General features: G+C 34.2%; 1 protein-coding gene across 7 annotated transcripts in view; it reads left to right on the top strand.

Moving 5' to 3' along the window:
- Positions 1 to 24,776, top strand: part of CCDC91 (coiled-coil domain containing 91) — a 367,817-nt gene that overhangs the window by 143,224 nt on the left and 199,817 nt on the right. For all 7 annotated transcript variants that reach the window (XR_014314001.1, XM_082739675.1, XM_082739674.1 and 4 more), the window contains one exon: positions 14,957 to 15,034. Coding sequence is in view for 6 of the 7 variants with exons in the window: in XM_082739675.1 (XP_082595801.1) it covers positions 14,957 to 15,034 (78 nt within the window). In the remaining variant the exon portion in view is untranslated. The remainder of the gene's footprint in view (positions 1 to 14,956; positions 15,035 to 24,776) is intronic.

Here is a 24,776-nt window from a genome sequence, read left to right as displayed (position 1 = left end):
AAATTCTCATACATGTTGTATGAATTCCCAAAGTTCTTTTGTTTGTTCCTTGAGTCTTCTTCTTTTTTTTTTTTTAATAGCATTTGGTACTTATTTTATAGATGCTAGATCTTATTTGAGGATGTCAATGTTACTATTTTTTTACTCTTTTTTTTTTAAAAGATTTTATTTATTTATTTTACAGACAGAGATCACAAGTAGGCAGAGAAACAGGCAGAGAGAGAGAGGAGGAAGCAGGCTCCCTGCTGAGCAGAGAGCCTGATGTGGGGCTCCATCCCAGGACCCTGGGATCATGACCTGAGCCTAAGGCAGAAGCTTTAACCCACTGAGCCACCCAGGCGCCCTATTTTTTTACTCTTATATAACGTTTCTTCCAAGATTTTTTTTTTCTTTTCTGTTGCTGTGTTCTGGTCTTTTTAAAGAATCTTTCATTAAATGACTGATCCATAGCTATCTCAAGAGTGGGGTACAAAAGGTTGGCTGGAAGTTCTGTGCTGGTGAATGGGCTTGTAGAGAAGGCTTCACTAGGGTTTTCTGATAAGGCTGTTAACTGTCACCACTTTTTCATTGTCAGTATTTTTAAGCAGGGCTGGCTTCAGGAGCATGCAACTTGTGCATTTGCACAGGGCCCATTTGATTTCAGGGAGTACCATGCTTAGTTTAGCAATATGCCTATTGCCATCTTGAAATTCTTAATTTTTTTTTTTAAGATTTTATTTATTTATTTGACAGAGCTCACAAGTAGACAGAGAGGGAGGCAGAGAGAAAGAGGGAAAAGCAGGCTCCCCACTGAACAGAAAGCCTGATGTGGGGCTCGATCCCAGGACCTTGGGATCATGACCTGAGCTGAAGGCAGAGGCTTAACCCACTGAGCCACCCAGGCGCCCCTTGAAGTTCTTAATTTTTGAACAAGTGTTCTAAATTTATATTTCATGCTGGGGTCCACAAATTATATAGTTGATCCTATCTTTTCTTATAGATTTTACTACAGTTTGTATAGAAGACCCATTTAGTCTCCTACCCTGTGAGGATAATCCAGTGACATAGGGGAAGATTTGGGGGCTTCATACTTAATATGTGAACTTTCACTAATTCTCCTTTTCGTGGTGGTTTTACTGTCATGTATCCTGGTGTTCCTGGTTTAGATACCTTCTGTATTGCCTTCTCCAGAGAATTGCCCTTTATTCTTCTACTGTAATTGTGTAGGGGTGATCTCAGTCCAGGCTTGCTGTTATTCTGCTGGTTAAACATTCTTAAAAACCTCATGGATCTTCTGTGTAAGGTGAGGGGATTTATGCCATTAGACAAGTGGGTTTCCACAGATCTTTCTGCACAATCCTATTTCTTTTTCTGTCTTCTGTGCAGGTGTTTGATTGGGTTCATGACTCACATATGTTATCTCTTGGGCAAACATTGTCCAGTCACACCGTTTTGGCCTTCATTTAGAGCAGTTTCATATGTGTGGATTTTCTAATTCTAGCATCGTTTGTAGTTTGGGTAGACTGAGAACGTCCCAAATTATCAAGTGTTTTTACTTAACATATCCTTTCTCAATTAATCTCTTTCCTCTTGCATTTCACCATGTGCAGCAAGCAGAAACCAGGCAACACCTTCAACACTTTGCGTAGAAATCTCTTCAGTTAAATATGGAAGTTTTATGGGTGTCTGGGTGGCTCAGTGGGTTAAGCCGCTGCCTTCGGCTCAGGTCATGATCTCAGGGTCCTGGGATCGAGTCCCACATCGGGCTCTCTGTTCAGCAGGGAGCCTGCTTCCTCCTCTCTCTCTCTCTGCCTGCCTCTCTGCCTACTTGTGATCTCTCTCTGTCAAATAAATAAATAAAATCTTTAAAAAAAAATATGGAAGTTTTACTTTCCACCCAATAATAGAACACCATGCAGTCAAGTTTTCTATCACTTTATAACAAAGATCACCTATCTTTGATAGGTATTTTTTCTGGTACCACATATCTCATTTTCTTCTGAGACATCACTGGAAGCATTTTAGCTTTCATATTTCTACCAAGATGCTGTTTATGATGATCTGTGTTTTCTAAACTGGTAACTTTTTCTACACTTCCTCCTGAGCCCTTACCACTATCACAGTTCATATCCATATTTCTACCAGCCACCTCCTCAAAACAAGTTAGGTGGTTCTTACGTTGCACTGTAAAATTCTTCCTGCCTCTATCCACTATCCAATTCCCAAGCTACTTCCACATTTTTAGTATTTGCTTGAGTAGATCCCTATTTTTGGCACCAAAAATTAGTTTCCTAAAGCTGCTTAACAAAGTTCCACAAACTTAGTGACCTAGAACAGCAGAGATTTATTCTCTCAGGGCTGTGCTTCCTCCAGAGGTGCTGGGGGAGAATCTTCTTCTGTCTCTTCTTGCTTCTGCCGGCACTGCTGACCTTTGGCTTGTTTTCTGCCACCTCCTCCCATAGCCTTCTCTGCTGTATCCCTGTGTCTCAACCTCACTCTCCTTTCTCTTACAAGGAAACTAATCTTACTACTTAGGGCTCACTCTAAAATCAGAGATGATCTGATCTTGTGATGCCTAATAAATCTTTGTGAAGATGCTATTTCCAAAAAATATTACATTCTCAGATATCAGGGATTAGGAATTGAACATAATCTTCAACCGACCATAAGCACCAAAGATGAATTTCAGGATATTCAAAAAATGTGATGGCAGATTTTAATACTTTGGACAATAAACATATAAAGACAGAATATAAAGACAAATGACCAAAACATATAAAATGATGTTTCTCGTTAAGCTGTTTTTCTTTTCTTTCTTTTTTTTTTGTTTTGAAGATTTTATTTATTTATTTGACAGAGATCACAAGTAGTCAGAGAGGCAGGCAGAGAGAGAGGGGGAAGCAGGCTCCCTGCTGAGCAGAGAGCCCGATGTGGGACTTGATCCCGGGACCCTGAGACCATGACCCAAGCCAAACACAGAAGAAGCTTAACCCACTGAGCCACCCAGGTGCCCCTATTTTTCTTTTCTTGATGAAACTATTAAATATTTGAGAAGCTATGTTACTAGAAGGGCCCTTTCTTTTACCAGAATTTAAATACAGTCAGACTTTGGAAAGTAGGCTTAAAATGGAAAAAGTCATAAGGAAATTAAAGGGATTTTAGAGAGGTTCACATTCTTATCGATGAATGTGATGTTTATAAATTTATCGTATATATAAGACACAAGTCTTTTTAACTCAGCTGGCTAAAAATTTTTCTTTAGTACTTTCAAAGTAAAGAACCTTAAAGTACCTGTGTGGTACCTGGTACAAGTAGGTGCAGCCCATTTTATGACTGCAAACTATGTGTTTGTCTACCTGCCCCCTTCTCCATCCATTCTTCCTTCCTCTTTTCCTTTATCTTTCTTCCCCCTCCATTCTATGTCCCATCTTTTTCTCCCTGCTTGGCTTGAGTTCGTTTTGGTCATCTGCTTCTCAAAGCTCTTTGCCTTTGAAGACTTCAACAAAGTTGATGAGAAATAGTAATTTCTTTTAAATCTGGTGCAGAGTGGAGTTTATGCCTTTCCTACTGAAGCAAATAATAAGGTGACAATTGAAGTAGCAGTTGGAACAGGGCCAGTCCAATCAACAAATTAGCCAGGAATTTAGCCAGACTTATTCAGGAGGCCGTATTCTCAGGCTGTGCAGAATTTGGCCCTTATTCTTTAACAGATTATAGTTGGTAGAGGAGATGTTGTGCTAATGGGGAAATGATAATGATAATAATGATGGCACTGCTGTAAACATATCATCCCCTTTATACATTTATGAATTTCACTTGAGTCATTGTTTTCACTTTAGTGTGATGAATTATGTGTCACCTGCTTGTTTATTCCTTATTTGTTTACTACTAATTCCTTTCCTTGAAGTTTTGGTTTAGACATGCGTGTAACATTATTAACTATGGTTTCCTAAGTTAGCATATAGAAAAGTTAATTACATCTGTGCTAGTATGAATAAAGTGTGGGACTCTTTGCATACCTTCATCACTGTTGTTAGGAAACTTCCAGAATGAGTTTTTGTTATCTCATTTTTGACTGAGAGGATTCAGCAGAGCTGATGAAATCCATGCAGTGTGTTAAGGTAGCCATTAATGGGTAAGGCCAGAGATGAAAATTAATCCTTTGAAAAATTTTGGATCTCTTTAGCCAAGGTCTGTTTTAGTACTGGGTACTGTTTGCTCTGGAAAAAGTGCTCTATTTCCATATGTAATATTACTTTATACCTGTAGATTGAGTCTTACAAGATTGTGTTTTTTTTTCCTATTTTATATTTGGTTACATATTTGAATTAGTCTGTGACACTGACTTGGTATGATTTTGAAGGATTTTGTCATGTTTTATTTGTTACTTATTGTATAGAGGGGCTAAAAAATGAGATGGAATGTGGAGATAAGAGATTAAACATTTATTCAATGGGAAAGACTTATTGTCACACAATGCTACGTCATGCCGGAGAAACCAATTTTCTTTTAGAAACCAGCTAAGCTTGTTGCATCTGACAGATGTGGGATTAGTGAGATATGGAGAGGTGGTGTTTTGTTATTTTTGTTCTGTTTTGACAAGGTCGATGCTTATAGAATAATCTGTTCTTATTTGTGCTTCTCTGACATTTACAGTTAGGCCACTTTAGTGTGTTGGGAGTCTACAGATTTTGGTGTATTGGTAGTGGGGGGTGGGTGATACCATTCTCAGTCAAAACCCTTTCAGTGCATTGGTTGGTTGTTATCCCATTATCTTTATTTTGGTTTCTTGCCCTGTAAATTTCCTTTTGGAATATCTGGAAGTGTTTATGGCTGCCTTATCCAATATAGTTGATTAGTTGTTGTGAAAGGGATGTAATCTTGTGGCTTCAGAGGAAGTGGTGAAGCCTATATTGGAAACCTTTCTCAATCAGACATGTTTAGTCTAATTATAGACTTCTTTTGGCCAAAGAATTTAGAAGGTGAGAAGCAACTGCTTTCTAATAGGTGGAATATAGTGGTTAATTGATCTTTTGAAGTTCATTCCCTCCCTCCCTCCCTTCCTTCCACTCTCTTCTTCTCTTGTACTTCATTCCAGGTACATCAATCAAATACTGGCTTGTAACCATCAACCTGGTGCAGGATCCTGTTACTATGCATGGATTGATTTGCTAGTTGTGATTAATATGGGTTGTACTTGGTTTATTAATGGCCAACAATAATATGATGCGAATTGAGAAATGTTTATCAGTTTGTGTCATAAGTTTAGTCTTTATTTATTTATTTTTTTAAGATTTTATTTATTTATTTGACAGAGATCACAAGTAGGCAGAGAGGCAGGCAGAGGGAGAGGAGGAAGCAGGCTCCCTGCTGAGCAGAGAGCCCGATGTGGGGCTCCATCCCAGGACCCTGGGATCATGACCTGAGCCGAAGGCAGAGGCTTTAACCCACTGAGCCACCCAGCCACCCCATAAGCTTAGTCTTTAAAAAATTGTATAAGTCTTGGTTCAGATATCTGCACTGAGTTTTATTATCAATATACCAATGATGATTACTTTGAAAAATTGCTAATTTCCCTTTTTGTGAGCTACTTCTATTTGTTGAGCTAATTCTATTGTGTGGTTCCTATTTACAATACGTATGTATTCAACAAATAATTTTTCAATACTAGTCATGTCCAGGCATGTTAAGGGTATTAGACCCATGAGGAGTTAATAATTTTGTCAAGGAGTTAGTACTGGAATGATTATGGGCAGTGGACAGTTGTTGGAATGGACTTCTGATAACCTTCGAAAAGCATGACTTTACATCTCTTTTGTCAGACCAAAATTTCTGGTTGGCAGTAATAAATTGGTGAATGACTATGTCAGGTTTTACTAAGAGTGACCATTTAGTGTCTTACTTTCATCAGAAGGCATAACTTAAGACATATGAGTCTATGCATTGTTGAGTTTTGTATAGAAAACAAATCTGTTGATGAAGAGTTGGGAATATACTCAAGTGAGTTCAGTCTTTGATGGGATATTTTTCTGTAAACGTTGGGTTGGCTGTCAGCAGATCTGATTCAGGCTTCACCCCACCCTTACTGAACTCAGTGACCTTGACCACACTTCCTGACCTCTCTATACCTCAGTTTCCTCATTTATAAAATGAATACAATGGAATGGTTTACCTTTCAAGTCTCTTCTTGTTTAATGAAAAAGTCTGTAATTTTATTTAAGGTGAAGGTATTTTCCTGAATCTTCCCTTTCTAATGATGGTTTGGGGTTTGACATTTTGAAAGAAAGTTATCACTGTGGTCAAATTTGGTTTTGACTTTTTTGAAGATAGGTTGTAAATTTCTGGCTCTGTATTCTTGAAATAAAAATTTCAGGCCATGTAGGACTGTCTGGTTATTCTTGTGTTTTCTTTTGATAACTGGACAGCCTTGTGTGTTGTGTGGTTGTATGATTATGGTCAGTAGCCCTGAAGTAAGCAAAGAGAGGTTGGTTGATCTAGTTTCAGCCTACCATATCACAGAATAGCATGAAGAAAATTGGAAGGGTATTTTTTTAGAAAATGATTAAACCCAACTCTTTCATTCAATAGATTAAAAAAATGTCCAAAAATATTTGCTAATTTATAAGCTGAGCTTGTATCAGAAAATAATGTTGATTATAATCTCATTCATTCCCTCAGTAGATATGTATGTCAACCTAATAATAACCTTCTTTTTGAAGACCAGGTTTTAAATACTTTTTTAATATACTTATTATGATGTTAAATAACTCTCTGTCTTTGATGAGGAATGAAATATCTTTTTCACTTTCCAATTATATTTGGCCTTCAAATCCTGTCCACTTTCTCTCTTCTTTATTTAGTCCTTATTTTTTGAGCTGACATTATATATGAGGTAACATTTGAGATACGTGTATTCAACGGAAGTAAAATTTCTCCTTCCCAAGTTGAACTTTATATGGATCCTTTCAGTTATCCATATAAAAACCTTAATAGGTAGCTAGTTATATAAATCTGGGGATCAGCCATGGCAAGAGAAGAGATATAAATTAAGGCACTGTACATAGATAATATTTAAGGAAATAGGGTTAATTAGAGAGAGGTTGAAGAAGTAAAAGAGATCTGATTCCCAGGAAACTTCCACATCCCAAAGTTGGGTCAGTGAGAAGGAGCCAACAGAACAGACTGAGAAGGAACAGATAGGAAGAGAACCATGTAAACAAAATATTCCAAGAAGGAAAGGGTGGATTTGGCATGATGATGGCAGAAGCAGAGGCTGCAGAGTTTTGGGATCTTCTCAGATTTTCTTACAAAATTAGACTAAGATAGTTAAAAGAAGTCATAAACACTATATTCAATAACAAAAAAGTAGATGACAGTTATTTAAATGAACTCTACAGCACAAGCCGACGGAGCAGAACTATTGACAACAATGAGATATATGTGTCTATCACATCTGTGCTGGAGTAATGGTGGGGGACATAGGGGACTTCAGGTGGTCCTGAGCACTTAGTGATCCAGACTTATAGTTTGCTGCCAACAATTGTTAGAACAATTGCCAACAGAGAGAGGACTTGGAAGACATATCAGAGTCCAGCAGCTGAAACTGGCAGAATGCTCTGAGCCACCATTTCTCTTAGAAATAAATACCTGGTGAAAGTATCCTTCTTAAAGTACAGAGATGCATGATAGGGAAATCGTAAGGAACAGCACAACGCATTGAAGGAAGAAGAATGTACTGGTATAGAAGGGGCTCAGAGAAAGCTGGTTCCTGAAAGTAGCTTGGAACATGGGTAGGAGAAGAGGATTGTGGTGGAACCATGTACAAAGATAGAAGCATTTGAAGACTAGCATAAATCAGAAATAAAATGGTTCAAAATGAGAAAAGATCACAGTTAAACAAGAAGAGGGGGGCTGACAGACACAAAAAAGAATTAGAAGTAAAATAAAAGAAAAAAACTCCCCAAATGAGGGCTAAGCTCAAAAGAAGAGCAGACAGAACATAGTGCTGTAGAAAGAATGAAAAATAAAGGATGGCAAAATGAAAAATGAAAAACATCAAGTACATGAAGAAAGGATTTGAGAGAAAGGAATAATTATAGGAAATAAGCAAAACTGACCCAGTGTATGTCTAAATAGAATTCTTGACAATACTATAGAGCTGAAACATCTATATGAAAAAACAAAATTCATCAAACTTTCAGAAAATAGAAGAAGGGTAGGATCTTATTTAAGTGTATATGTATACCTGGGAAAACAGACCCCAAACAGTCCATTAGGGATATATTCTAGTGGCTTCAAAGAAAGTAACATTCAAAACATTGTAGAACTCTGTAAATATAATCACTTGGCTTGTTAGTTTGCCCAGGAGAGTCTATATTTATGCCTATTTCCCTATTGTGATTATAAATGGTAACCCCTTTCACTCTCAAAAGTGACCCAATTTCAGAAATAAATTATAGACAACCAAGATACAAGGCAAAGAAGATTAGATCCACATCAGACTTTTAGAAAATACACTTTATGCCAAAGAATAACGTAACACAATTAAGATGCTCAAGGAAAAGATGTGAATTCAGGATTTATATACTACTATTTTCAATTTCAAAGATTTTGTTTATTTGTCAGAGAGGGAGTGTGATCGGGCACACACAAGCAGGGGTAGTGGCAGGAAGAGGGAGAAGCAGGCTCCCATCTGAGCAAGGAGCCTAATGTGGGACTCCATCCCAGGACCCTGGGATCATAACCTGAGACTAAGGCACACCCTTAACTGACTGAGCTGCCCAGGTGTTTCTGACTTTCAATTTTAAAAGCTGCACATAGTTCTCTGCATTCAAAAACTTAGAGAATGTGATTCTCATGGTTCTTTTATGAGGACTCTTCCAGACACTTCAATGAATTCTAAGTGAAAAAATAATAAACCAGGATTCTCTGATAGAAAAGAAACCAAATTAGAAATGAATTCAAAATGAAAGAAGAAATAAAACACCCTTCAGCTTAGGGGCGCCTGGGTGGTTCAGTGGGTTAAAGCCTCTGCCTTCGGCTCAGGTCATGATCTCAGGGTCCTGGGATCGAGCCCTGCATTGGGCTCTCTGCTCAGCGGGGAGCCTGTTTCCTCCTCTCTCTCTCTGCCTGCCTCTCTGCCTACTTGTGATCTATCTCTCTGTCAAATAAATAAACAAAATCTTAAAAAAAAAAAAAAACCCACCCTTCAGCTTAGAAATTAAAATGACATAAACATACTATTTTTTTCTTGCAATTTTTTTTTGTATTGAGATAAAATTCACATAGCATAAAATTCACCATTGAAACCATTTTAAAGTATGTAATCTAGTGGTTTTTAGTATATTCACAATATTGGTGAAGAGTCACTAATACCTATCCAATGCCAGGCATTTATATTTAGGTATTCCATTTTTAGTTAATTTTTATATATCATGCAAGGTGGGGTTTCCAGATTTATTCTTTTGTATGTGTATTCAGTTGCCCCACCGTCATTTGTTGATAAGATTATTTCTTTGCTATTGAATTGTCTTGTCACTTTGTAAAAAATCAATTGATTATGGACATAAAGGACATAAATTTTGCAACTCTCATTTCTATTTTCCACTGAAATCAGTCTCTGTCTTTATGCCAGTACCACAATGTTTGGTCACTGTAGCTTTGTGCTAAATTTTGTAATTAGAAAATATCAATCCTGCAAATTTCATCATCTTTTTCAAATTTGTTTTAGCTATTCATAATCCCTTGCAATTCTTGTGCCTTTTATTTTTTTTCCCATAAAATATGGGCTAGGCATGGAGCCCAATGTGGGACTTGAACTTGAACTCAGGACCCTGCAATCAAGACCTGGGCTGAGATCAAGAGTTGGATGCTTAACCAGCTGAGCTACCCACGTGCCCCATCCCTTGCAATCTATGTGAATTTTGGGATCAGCTTGTCTCTTTCTGCAAAATAAAGCTACTAAAATCTCAATAGAGATTATACTGAATCTATAGATGAATTTGGGGATTAGTCACACTTAACACATTAAATCTCCCATTCTAGTAACACAGGATATCTTTCCATTTATTAAGATTCTATAGTTTTTATACAGTTTTTAGTGTAAAAGCTTTATATTTCTTTGGTAAAATTTATTCCTATGTATTTTTTTTTTTCATTCTATTGCAAGTGGAATTTTTTTCCCGATTTCGTGTTTGGATTGTTCACTACAAGTGTCTAAAAATAAATATGATTTTTGTGTGTTGACCTTGTATCTTATAACTTTGCTGAACTTGTTTATTAGATCTAATAGTGTATTTCTTATTGAATCTAATAATTATTTCCAGTATATATAAAATCACATCTGCAAATAGGGATAGTTTCACTTCCTCATTTGTAATCTAGTAATTTCTTAAGATTTCTTAAGATGCCTTTTTTAAATTTTTCTTGCCTAATGCCTTTGCTAGACCTTCAGTACAATGTTAAGTAGAAGTGTCCGGAGGGTATACATTCTTGTCCTGTTTCTGATGTTAAAGTTTTAGTCTCTTGCCAATAATTTGATGTTAGCACAGATGCCCCTTTTCAGGTTGAAGTTGTTGCTTTCTATTTTTAGTTTATTGAGTATTTTTTTTTAAGATTTTTATTTATTTGATGGAGAGAGATACAGCGAGAGAGGGAAGACAAGCAGGAGGAGTGAGAGAGGGAGAAGTAGTCTTCCCACTGAGTAAGGAGCCCGAGGTGGGGCTTGATCTCAGTGCCTTGGGATCATGATCTGAGCCAAAGGCTTAACTGACTGAGCCACCCAGGTGCCTCTATTGAGTATTTTTGAAGAATATGTTTGATCTTGTCATTGTTTTTCTCCATACTGAGATGGTCATGTGGGTTTATTATTTTTCCTTTTTTGTTTTAAAATGGTGTATTAAATGGATTGATGTATGTGTTTTGAACCACCTTGGCATTCCTGAGATAAATTCCACTTTGTCCTTAGTGGATAATCCTTTTAAAATGCTACTGGATTCTGTTTGTTGCTATTTTATTAAAGAGTATTACATCTATATTTATAGGGCTCATTGCTTTATACTTTTCTTATATTTTCTTTATCTGGCTTTGGATTAATGTATCACTGGTTACTAAATCTTATATGTTACCAGACTGAAGAGAACTATTATATTTTAATATAAGATAAATATTACATAATTAAAATATAAATATTATATTATATATAAATATATTATATAACAATATATAAATAGAATATTTATATATTTTATAATATATAAAATATAAATATTATATTTTAATATAAGGTAAATATTATATTTTAATTATCACTTTATCCCCAGAGCCTAGCAGTCTGGCACATAGTAACAGTGTAAATTAAATATAATGTTTACTGAGAACATTTGATATTAAATAATAGCATCAGGGAGAATTTTAGGTGATTGGTGACTATAAATTTCATAGTACTTGGAGGGTCTTTTCTACCTTGAATTATGATGAATATTACTGACTATATCATTTTTAAAAATTTATGAAGTACATATTAAATATAACAGTCAAAATTTATCTTTGAATTTATCTAGATATCTAGATAACAGATATCTAGAATGATTATAGAAATCCATTATGTCAGTACTGAGAATTTCAGCATAATCCAGCATATTTGCTAATAGCTGATATGTTTTCAGATACTATGCAAAGCACTGAATTAATATTCCTTCTCTCTAGAAGATATAGCCATTTATAAAATGTTCATTGTCAGTTAAAATGTGTCATAGAGCATTTTGATTACTTATGAAATGTCTCTAAAAAAATGCCTTTTATGTTCATTGCTTAGTACAATTGTACTCTGTGCTTTTTTAATAGCACACCAATACTTTTTTGACTTATGTCCTTGTTCAGGCCTATAGTTACTGAATTATCAAATTTGATCATTGCAGTGATTCATATTCATCTCTAATTTGTAATTAATTAGATGAAAGTAGAAGTTTTACTGAGTTTTACTTAATGGATCTAGGTTAATTTTTTTCTCAGACTTATTAATTCTAAATAGCTTTTCAACCTTTTTGGTTCCCAGTTTTTCTCAATTCTAAACTGAAGAGATTAGTTAATAATAGGTATTGTTAAGAGAGAAAAAAAGTAAATTAGTATTTGATTAGTTAAGTTTGGAAAATGCTGGTTTTAGTTAAGTTCAAGGTATTTCCTTCTGGGTTTCTCTGAGGTTTAATATCTTAAAGTATGTTGTTATTGTCCACAGTTTGACCATATTTGCCTATTTTATGTGAGCTGCTTCTATATTACTGGCCTGAAAGTGAAACAAACATATGCATTCCAAGAACTGTGTGAGATGATCCACTATGATGTGGAAAGGAGATGTCAGAATATCTATTTCTATTTACATGTTTTTTAATCTTGAAAAGTAAGAGAAAAACTATGTTAGTACTTTAAGCACATGGATTGATGCTTTTTGCTCTCCATAGGTTCTTTTATGAAAGTCTCAATTTTTTAGTGATGAAACCTGACATGAATGGGAGATCCCAAATGATGAGTTGTTAGTGATGCCCTTCTTTGTTCCCTTGTTTTTAGTGTAATAGAGTACATAACTTGAATAACTAGGTAATTGGACTGTTATGTTATTTAGTTTTTACGGAAACAACTCTCAAAGAAATGGAAAAGTGACTCCAGAAGGATTGCTGCCATGAGCCATAGATTGATAATTACACCAACAAAAATCCATATTTATAACAAGTGCCCTCGGTGATTTTTTTTAAATATTGTGGCAATTTTGGGAAATAGTGATTTAGCCACATTAAGGTATATAAAGGGATATCCCAGGAAGGGAAATTAGATATTAATAATGAAATAGAACCTGTCAAATCAGTAAGATACTATAACTAAGGACAGATGATAAATGAGCAAGTGGAATCAGTAAATGGACAAAAATTATTATTATCTTTTATCCTAAATATAGTTGAGACTTAATTTTCTCCCAAAGTCCATTGAGGTGATGATGCAGTTATTCCTTGCAATCATGCAGGATTTCAAGCTGGCAGAGGCTGTGCCCTCTGCAGAACCTGGCTTTTGTTGTCATCTTGGGCATTGGCTTCCAGCAAGCAAGTAGGGGTAGAAAAGGAGTTCATGGAAGATTGTATGGAAGATTTTTTTGTGATTCAATCCTGAAACAGTGTTTAGCACTTCTCCCAAGCTGATATTCCTAAAGTAAATCCTTGATTGAGAGGTTATTCTATCTATATATTGTTAGACTCAATTAGCTCATACTTTGTTTAGAATTTGTTTCTATACTTATAAAAGAGTGGTTCATAATTTTTTATTCTTCTAAATATCTCTGCAGAGTTAAGTATAAGGGATATGCTGTCCTAATAAAATAATGTGGGGAAATATCCCCTCATTTCTTATTCTCTGGAAGAGTTTGTGTAAGATTCCTCTTATTTCTTTCTTAAATTTATTAAAATCACCTGTTAAGTCATCTAGGCTTAGAAATTCCTTGGTCAGAGGTTTTCTTGTGGTTTTATTTGTTGTTTGTTTTTTAATTAGTAAATTCAATTTTTCTTACATAAAGACTATTAAGATTTTTTAATTTCATCTTTTAACATTTTGGTAAGTTGTGCTTTTTCTTAGGAGTTTTTTAATTTTATCTAAAATTTAGTTTTTGGATATAGCTGTTTTGTTTTGTTTTGTTTTTTAGAAATAGCTGTAGGTTCATGTAATGTCCTAATTCATGTATGATATAAATTTTCATTTTTCTCCATGATTTTATTTATCATCTTGCTACATTTACATTTCATTTTTTGTCTTATTTTGGATTATTTTTTAAATGATTCTTTTGTTGCATGTCTACTTAATCTTTTTACTCTGTCCCATTTGTCATTTTAGATTTGTTTTTTATATTTCCCATAGTTTTATTCCTCTTTTCACTCTAATCTCTTTTACCCCCCACTTGCTTTTAGTTCTCTAATCCTGCTTCCTGCTGTGTTCATCTACTGTTTACATCATCTGTTGAGTTATTAGTACTGGATATTTATTAGCTGTAAAATTTCTATCTCATGAATTCCAGTTCTCAGATGAAAATCTGTATCCTACCATTTTCTTCATTTCTTCTATACTTTCTTTAATATATGAATCATGCATATTTTTTTAAAGATTTATTTACTTATTTTAGAAAGAGAGGGGACATGAGCAGGAGGGGCAGAGGAAGAGGGAAATGGAGAGAGAATCCCAAGCTGACTCAGCACTGAGTGTGGAGCCTGACCTGGGGCTGGATCTCATGACACTGAGATCATGACCTGAGTTGAAACCAAAAGTCAGATGCTTAACCAACTGTGCCCCTGAATCGTAACATATTTTAAACTTTTTGATAATTAATATCTAAATCATTCATGGGCCTATTCCTTTTGTCTTTTCTGTTTTCTGTGTTTTTGATCTCATCTGTTGTCAGCTTTGGTACTTTTGTATTGAAAACTGTACAGAGTGTTTGAAAAATTTGAACGGCTCTGTAGAATGTTAACATTCTGTAAGAGTTCATCTATTCCTTTGCTAAGAAGATAGAATGGGGGATTGGTCACCTTAATCCAGCAGTTCTCCAACTTGGTATGTGTCATGTATTAAACTATTGGTATGTGTATATTACTGGAGAACTAATAAAAAATATGTAGAGGGCTGAGCTTATTGAAGTAAAGTAGTCCCTCCTGGCTCTTGATCCAGGTGCAGAATTTCCATATGCCCCAAGAGATAACACCATTGTTCTGTGTTATCTCACCTCTCAGTATGATTTTCCTCTCGCAGTTATTGTTTTCCTGTTGTTTTTCATTGCTTCAGTCCTCCCTAATGGTTTTAAAGAGAACTTTATTTTTTCTCATTGTTTTTAGCAGCATCAGTATGCCACAAACCACTCAATCATTCACGGATGCAAGAGTCAATGGTTTTATTTTGTAAACGAAAGAAGAAACCATGATTTCATTTTTTTGTTTTTGTTTTTCAGGAAAAACACAAACAAGAATTGGAAGACATGAGGAAAGCTGGTCATGAAGCTCTCAGCATTATTGTGGATGAATATAAGGTAGAGGTTTGGGAGTCTGCTTTCTCTGTCTTTTAAACTGCGGCATACTTTAGGAAAAAAGCTTAGACACATTGGCACATGCAAACATATGCAATTATAGAATGACTGTAGTCTTATTTTAGTATAGAATTCTTTTCAATTGACCATTAAGTGTTTGTTGAAAGCTTACTTAGTAGATTACTAGGTAATGCTGGATGCTGTTCTGCACTGGAGAACAGCATCCAGCATATAGAATCTACAGCTAAAGAAGTTCAAGAACAAAATTCTATAGAATTAATTACTAGATTAGCTTGCATCTATACTGTGTTTCTACCTCTTTTAGATGAAAAAAAGCATGATACATGCATCTGAAAAATATTGTGGGTAAAAAGGATTAGGAGAAAAAATTTGTATGAATATTGTTATGTAAATCAGGATGTCAATATCAGAGATACACAGAACATTATTCTTTGATTCTATGCATAAGCTTAATCATTTAAAGCAAACTGAGGACTGGCATGTTGCAAACTTTCAAGATAGTCTGAACTTCAAAAAGTTGGTCCATTAGTTGTATCTGATGAATGTAATTTTGCTTTTTAGTTCACATTGTGTCAAGAGCCAATATTGTGAACCTAACTTTCTCTTATTGGTGGGTAATAACTGAAAATAAAGATTTTATTTTCATGCTAAAAAAAAGTCCTTTTCCCCCTAAATTTCATGGTAGGTCATTTTTTTTTTTCCCACAAAAAATTGAGGAATACATTCTTGCTGAAGTTAAATTCAAACAATTCTCCCCAGAGGTAAGCACTGTTAGTGGTTTGATGTGAGCCTTCTAGAGGATTTTCTCCATTTTTGCATATGGACATATGCTAATACTGTATTATATAATTTTTTGATTTGTTTTTACAGGGTAGTTCTACTCAATCCATTCTTTTATTTCTTTCTGTATTTATTCAATATGATTTGTATTTTAGTATCAGTACATATGAACTTATTTTTTGTTCTATAGAATTTCACAGGATGTATATGTATGTGTGTGTGTGTGTGTGTTTGTGTATACACACATACCATAATTGGTTTAACTGTACCAGTATAAGTAAGCATTTAGTTTGTTTTTGGTTACTCATTACTACAGTAAATGTTTTTTTAAAAAATCTTCTACCACATGTAGAATACAGAAATTTTTTTTTAAAGATTTTATTTATTTATTTGAAAGAGAGAGAACACAGCAGGGGAGCAGAAAAGAGAGAAGCAGGCTCCCTGCTGAGCAGGGTCCCCCGAATCAGGGCTTGATCCCAGGACCCTGGGATCATGACCTGAGTCGAACATAGCCACTTAACCTACCGAGCCACCCAGGCATCCCAAAATACAGAAATTTTCTGTTGATTAAACTTCATCCTTGGACTTGGTAGAAATTAATGTCATTTTAGTTAGCTAGTAATATAGTGTCAAAAAGCTTCTTATGACAAGTCATTTGGATAAAAGTAGAAAAAGAAGTGTATCCAGAATTAATTTAACTAAAAGTACTTCTTTTTTTAAAACCCAAGGTAAATAGTATAGTAGATATGTGTTGGGACATAAAAGGTCATTTTTATGACCAAACCAGTGCCATTGTCAAGATGGCCATTAAAAAAATGTCAGCTTTTTGCAGCTGTGATTATTGGCTCTTTTTATAATATTATGAATTTCTAGGTCTACTAATGTAGATCAGCTTAACAGTTATTAAATTGGCTAAAAGTATAGGATCTATTTTGAACTATCATCTTTCCCCCTCCTTAAACTAAGGGTGGGAAGAATTAGAAAACTGGAATTTATATAATTCTCCTGGTGAATTAGATGATATATTCGTGGGTAAATTTGTATTTTACTTACTTTTTTTAATGAATTCTCAAATGTTTTAAAAGCATTTACATTGTGTTTGAACTTGTGTTTTTCTGGACAGCTCCATGTTTGACATTTTAAATTCTTTTTTGATTCTACCTCCATGTATTTAATTTGCTGAAAACATGTTTATTGTGTATTGCTTTTGGTACTAACAACTAATGAGGTTAAAAGCATAAGTGAGAATTTTGCCAATACATTTTACAAATTGTAATTTGGAGAACTTGGTTGAGAGCTACTCATTTCACCTCTTTTTTGTCTGGTATCATTATTTGATGTCCATTTGAAGAGGATTAAAGTTTTAAGCATTAGGTATCATGATTTGCTTAACAGGATTAGGAATCAAGTCAAATAGGCTACAAAATTATATTTAATTTGTCATATACTTATTGTCAGTTAATATAAACTAGATAAAGTTTTGTAGCAGGGAACTTTGTATAAATACATTTCATATAGCATTCCATATTGATTTATTGATGATCTTCATATTTTTGTATAATGATGTTATACTACTGTGAGAAGGAATAAGATCTGATACATTAATTATATAACATTTTCAGTTGGTGTGTTCTGAAAACATATGGAAAATCCACTTCAAAGTAAGATAGGAAAAAATAAAGTAATTCAGGTAGGAAGAAGAGGCGTTGTTTTCCTTGTAGGTTAGATGTCTTTATGATTTAAGTGTTGATTTGTGACCCATTATGGAACAGAAAAAGAAACAATGTATTTTTTTTCCATTTGAAATTCAAACTTGAGATGGTCTTGTGATAATTACTATATTACGTGTCTCTTTTTAGACAGTAACTTACTTTTTGTTGATATCTTTTAAAGCTTCCTTTTGCTAAAGTATATAAATATTTGATGGATGATTTATGAATCATTGGATAACTCAAAAACAAATGAAAATACAACTTCTAATTACTATTGCTAACAGAAGTTGTATGAACATTCTCTTTGATTTACTCTTTCCTTAATTCAAGAAACATTGACTTCCTTTATTATGCCCAAGACTCTTGTGGATATAGCACTGAAGAAGATAGATCTTTGGTCCAATGGAATATATATTACACATCCACCCATGCACATGCACAGATCGTATGTAGGTAGTAAGTCACCGAAAACCATAGCTTCCCCTGGAGGCATTTGCTCAAATATGCAACTGGACTAGAGAAATCTGTACCTTTTTACTACCATTCCTGGCTTTTAAGGATCTTATATTCATGTGGTTGGTTATCCTGGACTAGATGTTCTAAGTTATTTTGCCCCCTCCAACCTGAGTTGAGGAATATGGGGAAAAAAAAATTCATTAGAAAAGATAGTGAAAAATACAAATGAAGTAAGGTAAGAATGAAAAAGCCTAAAAACTAATAGGCAGGAAGATGCATTATTTTTATGTTAATCTTTCCTTCCAGAAAGGTGAAGTAGATCCCGCTCACCTTTCTAGATCCCTCTAGCCCCCGCTATTTTTCCTGCTATACAGCTTAAAAAAAAAAAAAAAATCCTTGGACATTATGTATAGAACAGACTTAAAATCCTGAAAGACAGAAGGCAGACTGCCTAGGGACTCTGGGATCCAGGTAACTACATGACACTGGGATCCCTAGATTTTCTTCCTTAATTTGGCTGATTAGGTTCTGGAGAAGTACCAAATAGGCACTGATAACAAATACTAAAAAAAAAGGCTGCTATCTCCATCCAAAAGACCAGGAAAGCCTCCAGGCAAGACTCCTAGATAATAACCATTCTACTCCCACCAAACACCTAGAACAAAATGTGGCACTACCCTCCAGGCCAGCCAACAAAAGCTGGTTAAGGTTGTAGACTTTCACCTTCCCTAGACTATGGTGAGATAGCTTTCCTCTTCTCCATTGGGAGGCTTCAGAGAAGGCTGACTTTCAGTCCCACTGGACAATAAATCATCTCCTCCCAAGTGTCAGGGTAGGCCATGTAGGAAGCCTAGACTTCCACCCTACCCTGATGGTAGTGAGCCACTTTCTGTACTATCAAGGTATCAACAGATGTTTAAGGAAAGTCAAGGCTTTCATTATTGCTCAGTGGTAATAAGGTCAGCCCTCTAAAGTGTCAATGAAGGTTATTTGGGGAAAAATAAGGTGGCAACCCTGCTTCTGTCAGCCAGAGTGAAGTCATTGAAGGCTTTGTGTGCTGAACTCCCAACCATGTCCAGCAATAATGTGATTCTTGTTTCCCCTGCCTTGAGTATCAGTGGAGAATAAGTCAGGAACCTGGATTTAGTGCCTGGCTGTTCCCCTCTTGCCCTGTTGGAGTAAGTCTTATCAGAGGAAGTCTGCCTAAAGCAAGATTTAAAATACCCAAATTTCAACTGAAAATCAGTAGCCATACAAAGAAACAAGAATATCTCATCTTGAGTGAAAACAAGATAATGAACAGAAGCTAACACTGAGCTGACACCAATGTTAAAATTATCTAACAAGGATTTTAAGTGTCCATCATAAAAAAGTTTTAACAAGCAATTATGTATATGCTTGAGACAAATGAAAAAAATAGGAAGTCTCAGCAAAAGAATAGAAAGTCTTCAGCAAAGAAATAGATTATATATAAAAAGAACCAAATGAAAATTTTAGAACTTAAAAATACAATACAAAAAAATTTCAGTATATGGGCTCAATGTCATAATGGAAAAATGGGAAATAACCAATGAACTTGAAAATAGCAAATATAAGTCTCTCAGTTTGAACAATAGAGAGAAAATAGACTCAAAAAAAATGAGCAAGGATTTAGGGATACCTGTGTGATTATAACAAAAAAATCTAAAATTCATGTCATCAGAATCCTGGATAAAGAGGAGAAAGAGGATAGAGCTGAAAATATATTCAAAGAAATACTAGCTGAAAATTTCCTAAATTTGGCTAAAGAAATAAAACTACATAGTCAAGAAGCTGAGTGAACTCAAACAGGATTAACCAAAATAATAATATCAAAATCAAAACAAATAAAAACCACTAAGACCCATTGTGATTCTTAATTTTATGTGTTAAGTTGGTTAGGCCATGATGCCCTGATATTGGTCAAACATTATTCTGGATATTTTTGTTAGGATTGGTTCCACATAAGATGAACTGACATTTGTATTTGTGGACCTTGAGTAAAGCAGATTGCCCTCCATGATGTGGGTGATTCTCACCCAACTGTTAGAAGTTTTTAATAGAACAAAGGACCTTTTCCCTCATTAATAAGGTATTTTGCTAGCAGACAGCCTTTTAGACTTGAACTGCAGCATTGGCTTTTCTCTGGATCTCCATTCTGCCATTCTACCCTGCAGACAATTAAATTTGCCAGTGTTCACTTTTCTGGGAGCCAATTTCTTAAAGTCAGTCTTTCTCTATATATACACATCCTTTGGTTCTATTTCTCTAGGGACCTTGACTGCTACACACATTATAGTCAAACGTCTGAAAACTAAAGACAAAGAAAAAAAAATCTTGAAAGCAGTGGAGAAAGATGGCATTTAACCTATAGGAAATCAATTAGATTTCCATTGGATTTTTTCATCAGAAGCCAGGGAGGCCAGAAGGAAATGGAACAACTCTGAATGAAAATAAGTGTCTACTCAGATTTTTATATCCAATGAAAATATGTTTCTGCAATGAAGGGAAGAAATCAAGATGTTCTCAGATAAAGGAAAAGTAAGAGGATTTGTCATAGCAAACCTATTCTAAGAGAATAGCTAAGGAAGTTATCCAAACCAAAGGAAATTAATAAAGGAAGGAATTTTGGAACATTAGGAAAGAACAAAGGAAAGGACAAGATTGTGGATAAATGCAATAGACTTTCTTTTTTTAAATTTTCTAAATTATATCTGTTAAATTAAAAAATATGTAACATTATTCAATGTGGTTCTTAATGTATATAAAGGAAAATTGAAGAAAATTATTGTAGGTCTGCCTGGGTGGCTCAATGGGTTAAGTGTCTGCCTTCAGCTCAGGTCATGACTTCAGGGTCCTGGGATCAAGCCCCAAGTCATGCTCCCTGCTTAGCAGGGAGTCTGCTTCTCCCTCTCCCTCTGCTGCTTCCCTGCTTGTGCTCTCTCTCAAATAAATAAATAAAATCTTAAAAAGAAAGAAAAAGTAAAACAAGAAAATTATATTGTAAACAAGGTAGAGGGACAGACATAAACTTAACTTGAACTGGTAAAAGGCTAACACCAGCAATGGTGTGATTTTTTTTTTTTTTTTTAATTTGGTGGTATCGCAGATTTATTTACTTCTACAATCTATTCCATGGTAAAACTTGAGATTTCTTTATTTAGAGTTTGGTTGCAAAATTATAAACTATCAGAATCATTTGGAGCTACTTTTTATTTGTATTTCAAAAACCGTAATGAGTTTAAGATGTAATAGAAAAGGCTTTTTCTCCATTTGTTGCTGCGATTTCTAAGAGCCTGAAGTAATCAGTAATTATCACCACAGAGAAAAGTTTAGTAATGATGTATTTTGATTTTGAGTAAGCTAGCGATATTTTAATATTTTATAATTTTTGTTTTGAACATCTTTATTAAGATATAATTCACATATTACAGAATTTACCAATTTAAAGTTTATAATTCTCTAGTTTTTAATATATTCACAGAATTATACAGTCATCACCACAATGTAATTTCAGAGCATTTTCAACACCCTGCATGAAACCTTATATCCTTTAAGAGTCATTCTTCACTCCTTGCCCAACCACCTGTTTTCTAGCCCTTGGTAACCGTTAATCTACATTACGTCACTATAGATTTGCATCTTCTGGACATTTTGTATAAATAGAATCCTCAGTTTGTGATCTTTTTGATTGACTTTCACTTAGCATAGTATTTTCGATGTTCATGCACGTTGTTGCATGTGTTAGTATTTCATTCCTTTTTTATTGTCCAGTAATATTCCATCGTATGGGTATACCACATTTTATTTATCCTTTCATCATTAATGGTCATTTGGATTGTGTTCATTTTTCGACTATTGAAAATAACACTATGTGGTGTATATTTTCAATTCTCCTTGGTATATACCTAGGGTTGGAATTACTGGGTTGTATAGCTATCTGTGTTTAACATTTTGAGGAACTACCAGAATGTTTCTGGCTGCACTATTTTATATTCCAACCAGCAGTGACCAAGGGTTCTAGTTTCTATCCATCCATACCAACACTTGTTTTTTTCCATTAAAAAAAAAATTAGCCATGCTAGTGTGTTTAATTGGCATTTAAGTCCTTGATCCATTTTGAGTTATTGTATGTGATATGAAGAAGGGATGGAACTCTTCGTTCTTTCTTTTTTTTCTTTTTCATGTGCATATCCAGCACATTGTTGATGATATCCAACATCATTTGTTGAAAAGATTGTCCTTTCCTCATTGAATTGTGTTGGGACCTTTGTCAAAAATTAACCGTCTCTGTGGGGATTTATCTGTAGACTCTTAATTCCTTTTCAATGAACTATATGTCTGTCTTAATGCTCTTACCACACTTTCTATTACTGTAGCTTTATAGTACGTTTTTGGTTTTGGGAAATGTATATTGTCCAACTTTGTTGTTCCAATTTTTTTGGCTTTTCTAAGTCACTTACATTTTCATATAAGTTTTAGTATCAGTGCATGAGTTTTGAAAAACATCCTAGTGGGATTTGATTTGTATTTGCATTGAATATGTAGACCAGTTTGGGAAGTATTGACATTTTAATAGTATTAAGTTTTCTGATACATAATTATGAAATATCTTGCCATTTATTTTATCATCTATTGTAGTTTTCACTGTATTCTTTTTAATGATATTATAAAAGAATTGTTCCTATTAATTTCATGTTCAGATTTTTCAGTGCTAGCATATAATAATATGATTAGTAATAACAGGATTGATTTTGTTTATTTGTTCTGATATATATGTTCATTAGTTCTAATAGTTTTTTAATAGATTTATTAGGATTTTCTATATATAAGATCATGCCACTTGCCACCTGCACCTCTTTCCAGTCTGGGTGCCTTTCATTTTTTTTCCTTGCCTGATTGTCCTGGAAAGACCTCCAGTACAATTTGATTAAGAGCTGCAAGAGCATACATGATATTAGGGAGACAACATTCAGTTATTAACCATTTAAGTATCTTGTTACAAGTGGGTTGTAAATGATCTTCATTAGGTTGAAGAAATTACTTTCTATTTCCAGTTTGTTGAAAACATTTTTTAATCATGAAAGGTTGCAGAATTTTGCCTAGTGCTATTTGTGTCTTTGTGAAATGATAATTTTTTCCTTATAATTCTACTTGATTTTTGGATGTTAAATCTGTTTTGCATTCCTAAGATAATCTCACTTGGTCATGGTGTATAATTTTTTTATGTGTTGCATCAATCAGTTTGTTAATATTTTATTTAGTATTTTGTATCTTTATTCATAAGATATTGGTTTATCATTTTCTTTGGTGTCTTGCACCCAATATCAGTATAATAGTATCAGTATAGTATTTGCTATCAGTATAATACTTTACTCAAAATGAGTTAGGATATGTTCTCCTTTCTTTAATTTTTTAGAAGAGTTTGTAAAGGATCATTATTAATTATTAAGAATTATTAAGAATTGTATATAAATATAACCATGTGATACTGGATTTTTCTGTGTGAGAGGTTTTTGTTTTGTGTTTTTTAAATAAATTCAATTGCCTGTTAGTGGTCTCTCTTCCTGAGTTTGTTTGATAATTTTTTTTTTCTAGGAATTTAGGTCTTATATCTAAGTGATCTAATTTTTAGCATTAGTTGTTTATAGTATGCTCTTACAGTGCTTTTATTTTTATAAGGTAAATAGCGCTATCTCTTCTTTCATTTCTCCTTTTGTAGTTTGAGTCTTCCCTCTTCTCCATTTGGTCAATTTATCTAAAGTTTTCTTCATTTTGTTTGTGTCTTCAAATAATTAAGTTTTGGTTTTGTTCATTTTCTGCCATTTTCTATTCTCTTGTTTACTAATATCCACTCTAACCTTTATTTTGTACAGCCTTCTGCTTACTTTGGCCTTAACTTTGTTGTTTTTCTAGTTTGTTAAAATGGATAAGTAGGTGAAATATGTAATATCTTTTTTCTGATTAATATCTTTTTCTTTTTAATATAAACATTTATGTTTTCCCCTTGGTTCTTATTAATTTCATCCCATAAGTTTTGTATGTTGTATTTTCATTTTTGTTCATGTAAAAGAATTTATAATCCTCATTGTGATTTCTTCCTTAATACATTGTTTCTTTAGAAAAGTGTTGTGTAATTTATATATATGAATTCCCCAAATTTCTGGCTGTTACTAATTTCTAATTTAATTTCCTTTGGTTGGAAAACTCACTTTGATGATTTTGACTGGGGGGGGGATATTCTGTAGATGTCTCCAGGTACATTCAGTTGGTTCATAGTGTTGTTTAAGTCTTCCATCTGCCGTTGGTAATATGCGTAGTTTTTCTGCTATTTATTGATTGTATGGATATCAAAATATCCATTATTGTTGAACTCTTTGTTATTCTGTCATGTTTTGTTTCATATATTTTGGGGGTATTTTGTTCACTGCATATGTTTTTAAGTATTGTATCTTCCTAATTATTGTATCTCCTAATTATTGACCCTTTTTATTCTTGTAAGATGCTCTGGTATGATTTTTTTTCCTTTTAAAATCTGGTTTGTTTATTTGTTTTTTCTGACATTAATATAGCCACCCTGGCTCTTTTTTATTTGCATGGTGTATCTTTTCCCATCATTCTCCCATTTTCCCATTATATTTAATTTTTTTAAAATTTAATTTTTTCAGTGTTCCAGGATTCGTTGTTTATGTACCACACCCAGTGCTCCATGCAATACGTGCCCTCCACAATACCCACCATCCCGCTCACCCAATCCC

This window comes from Mustela nivalis, assembly GCF_964662115.1.
Source record: "Mustela nivalis genome assembly, chromosome: 7".
Taxonomy (NCBI): domain Eukaryota; kingdom Metazoa; phylum Chordata; class Mammalia; order Carnivora; family Mustelidae; genus Mustela; species Mustela nivalis.
Note: the sequence above shows the minus strand (reverse complement) of the source record. Positions and strands in the feature narration are given on the sequence as shown.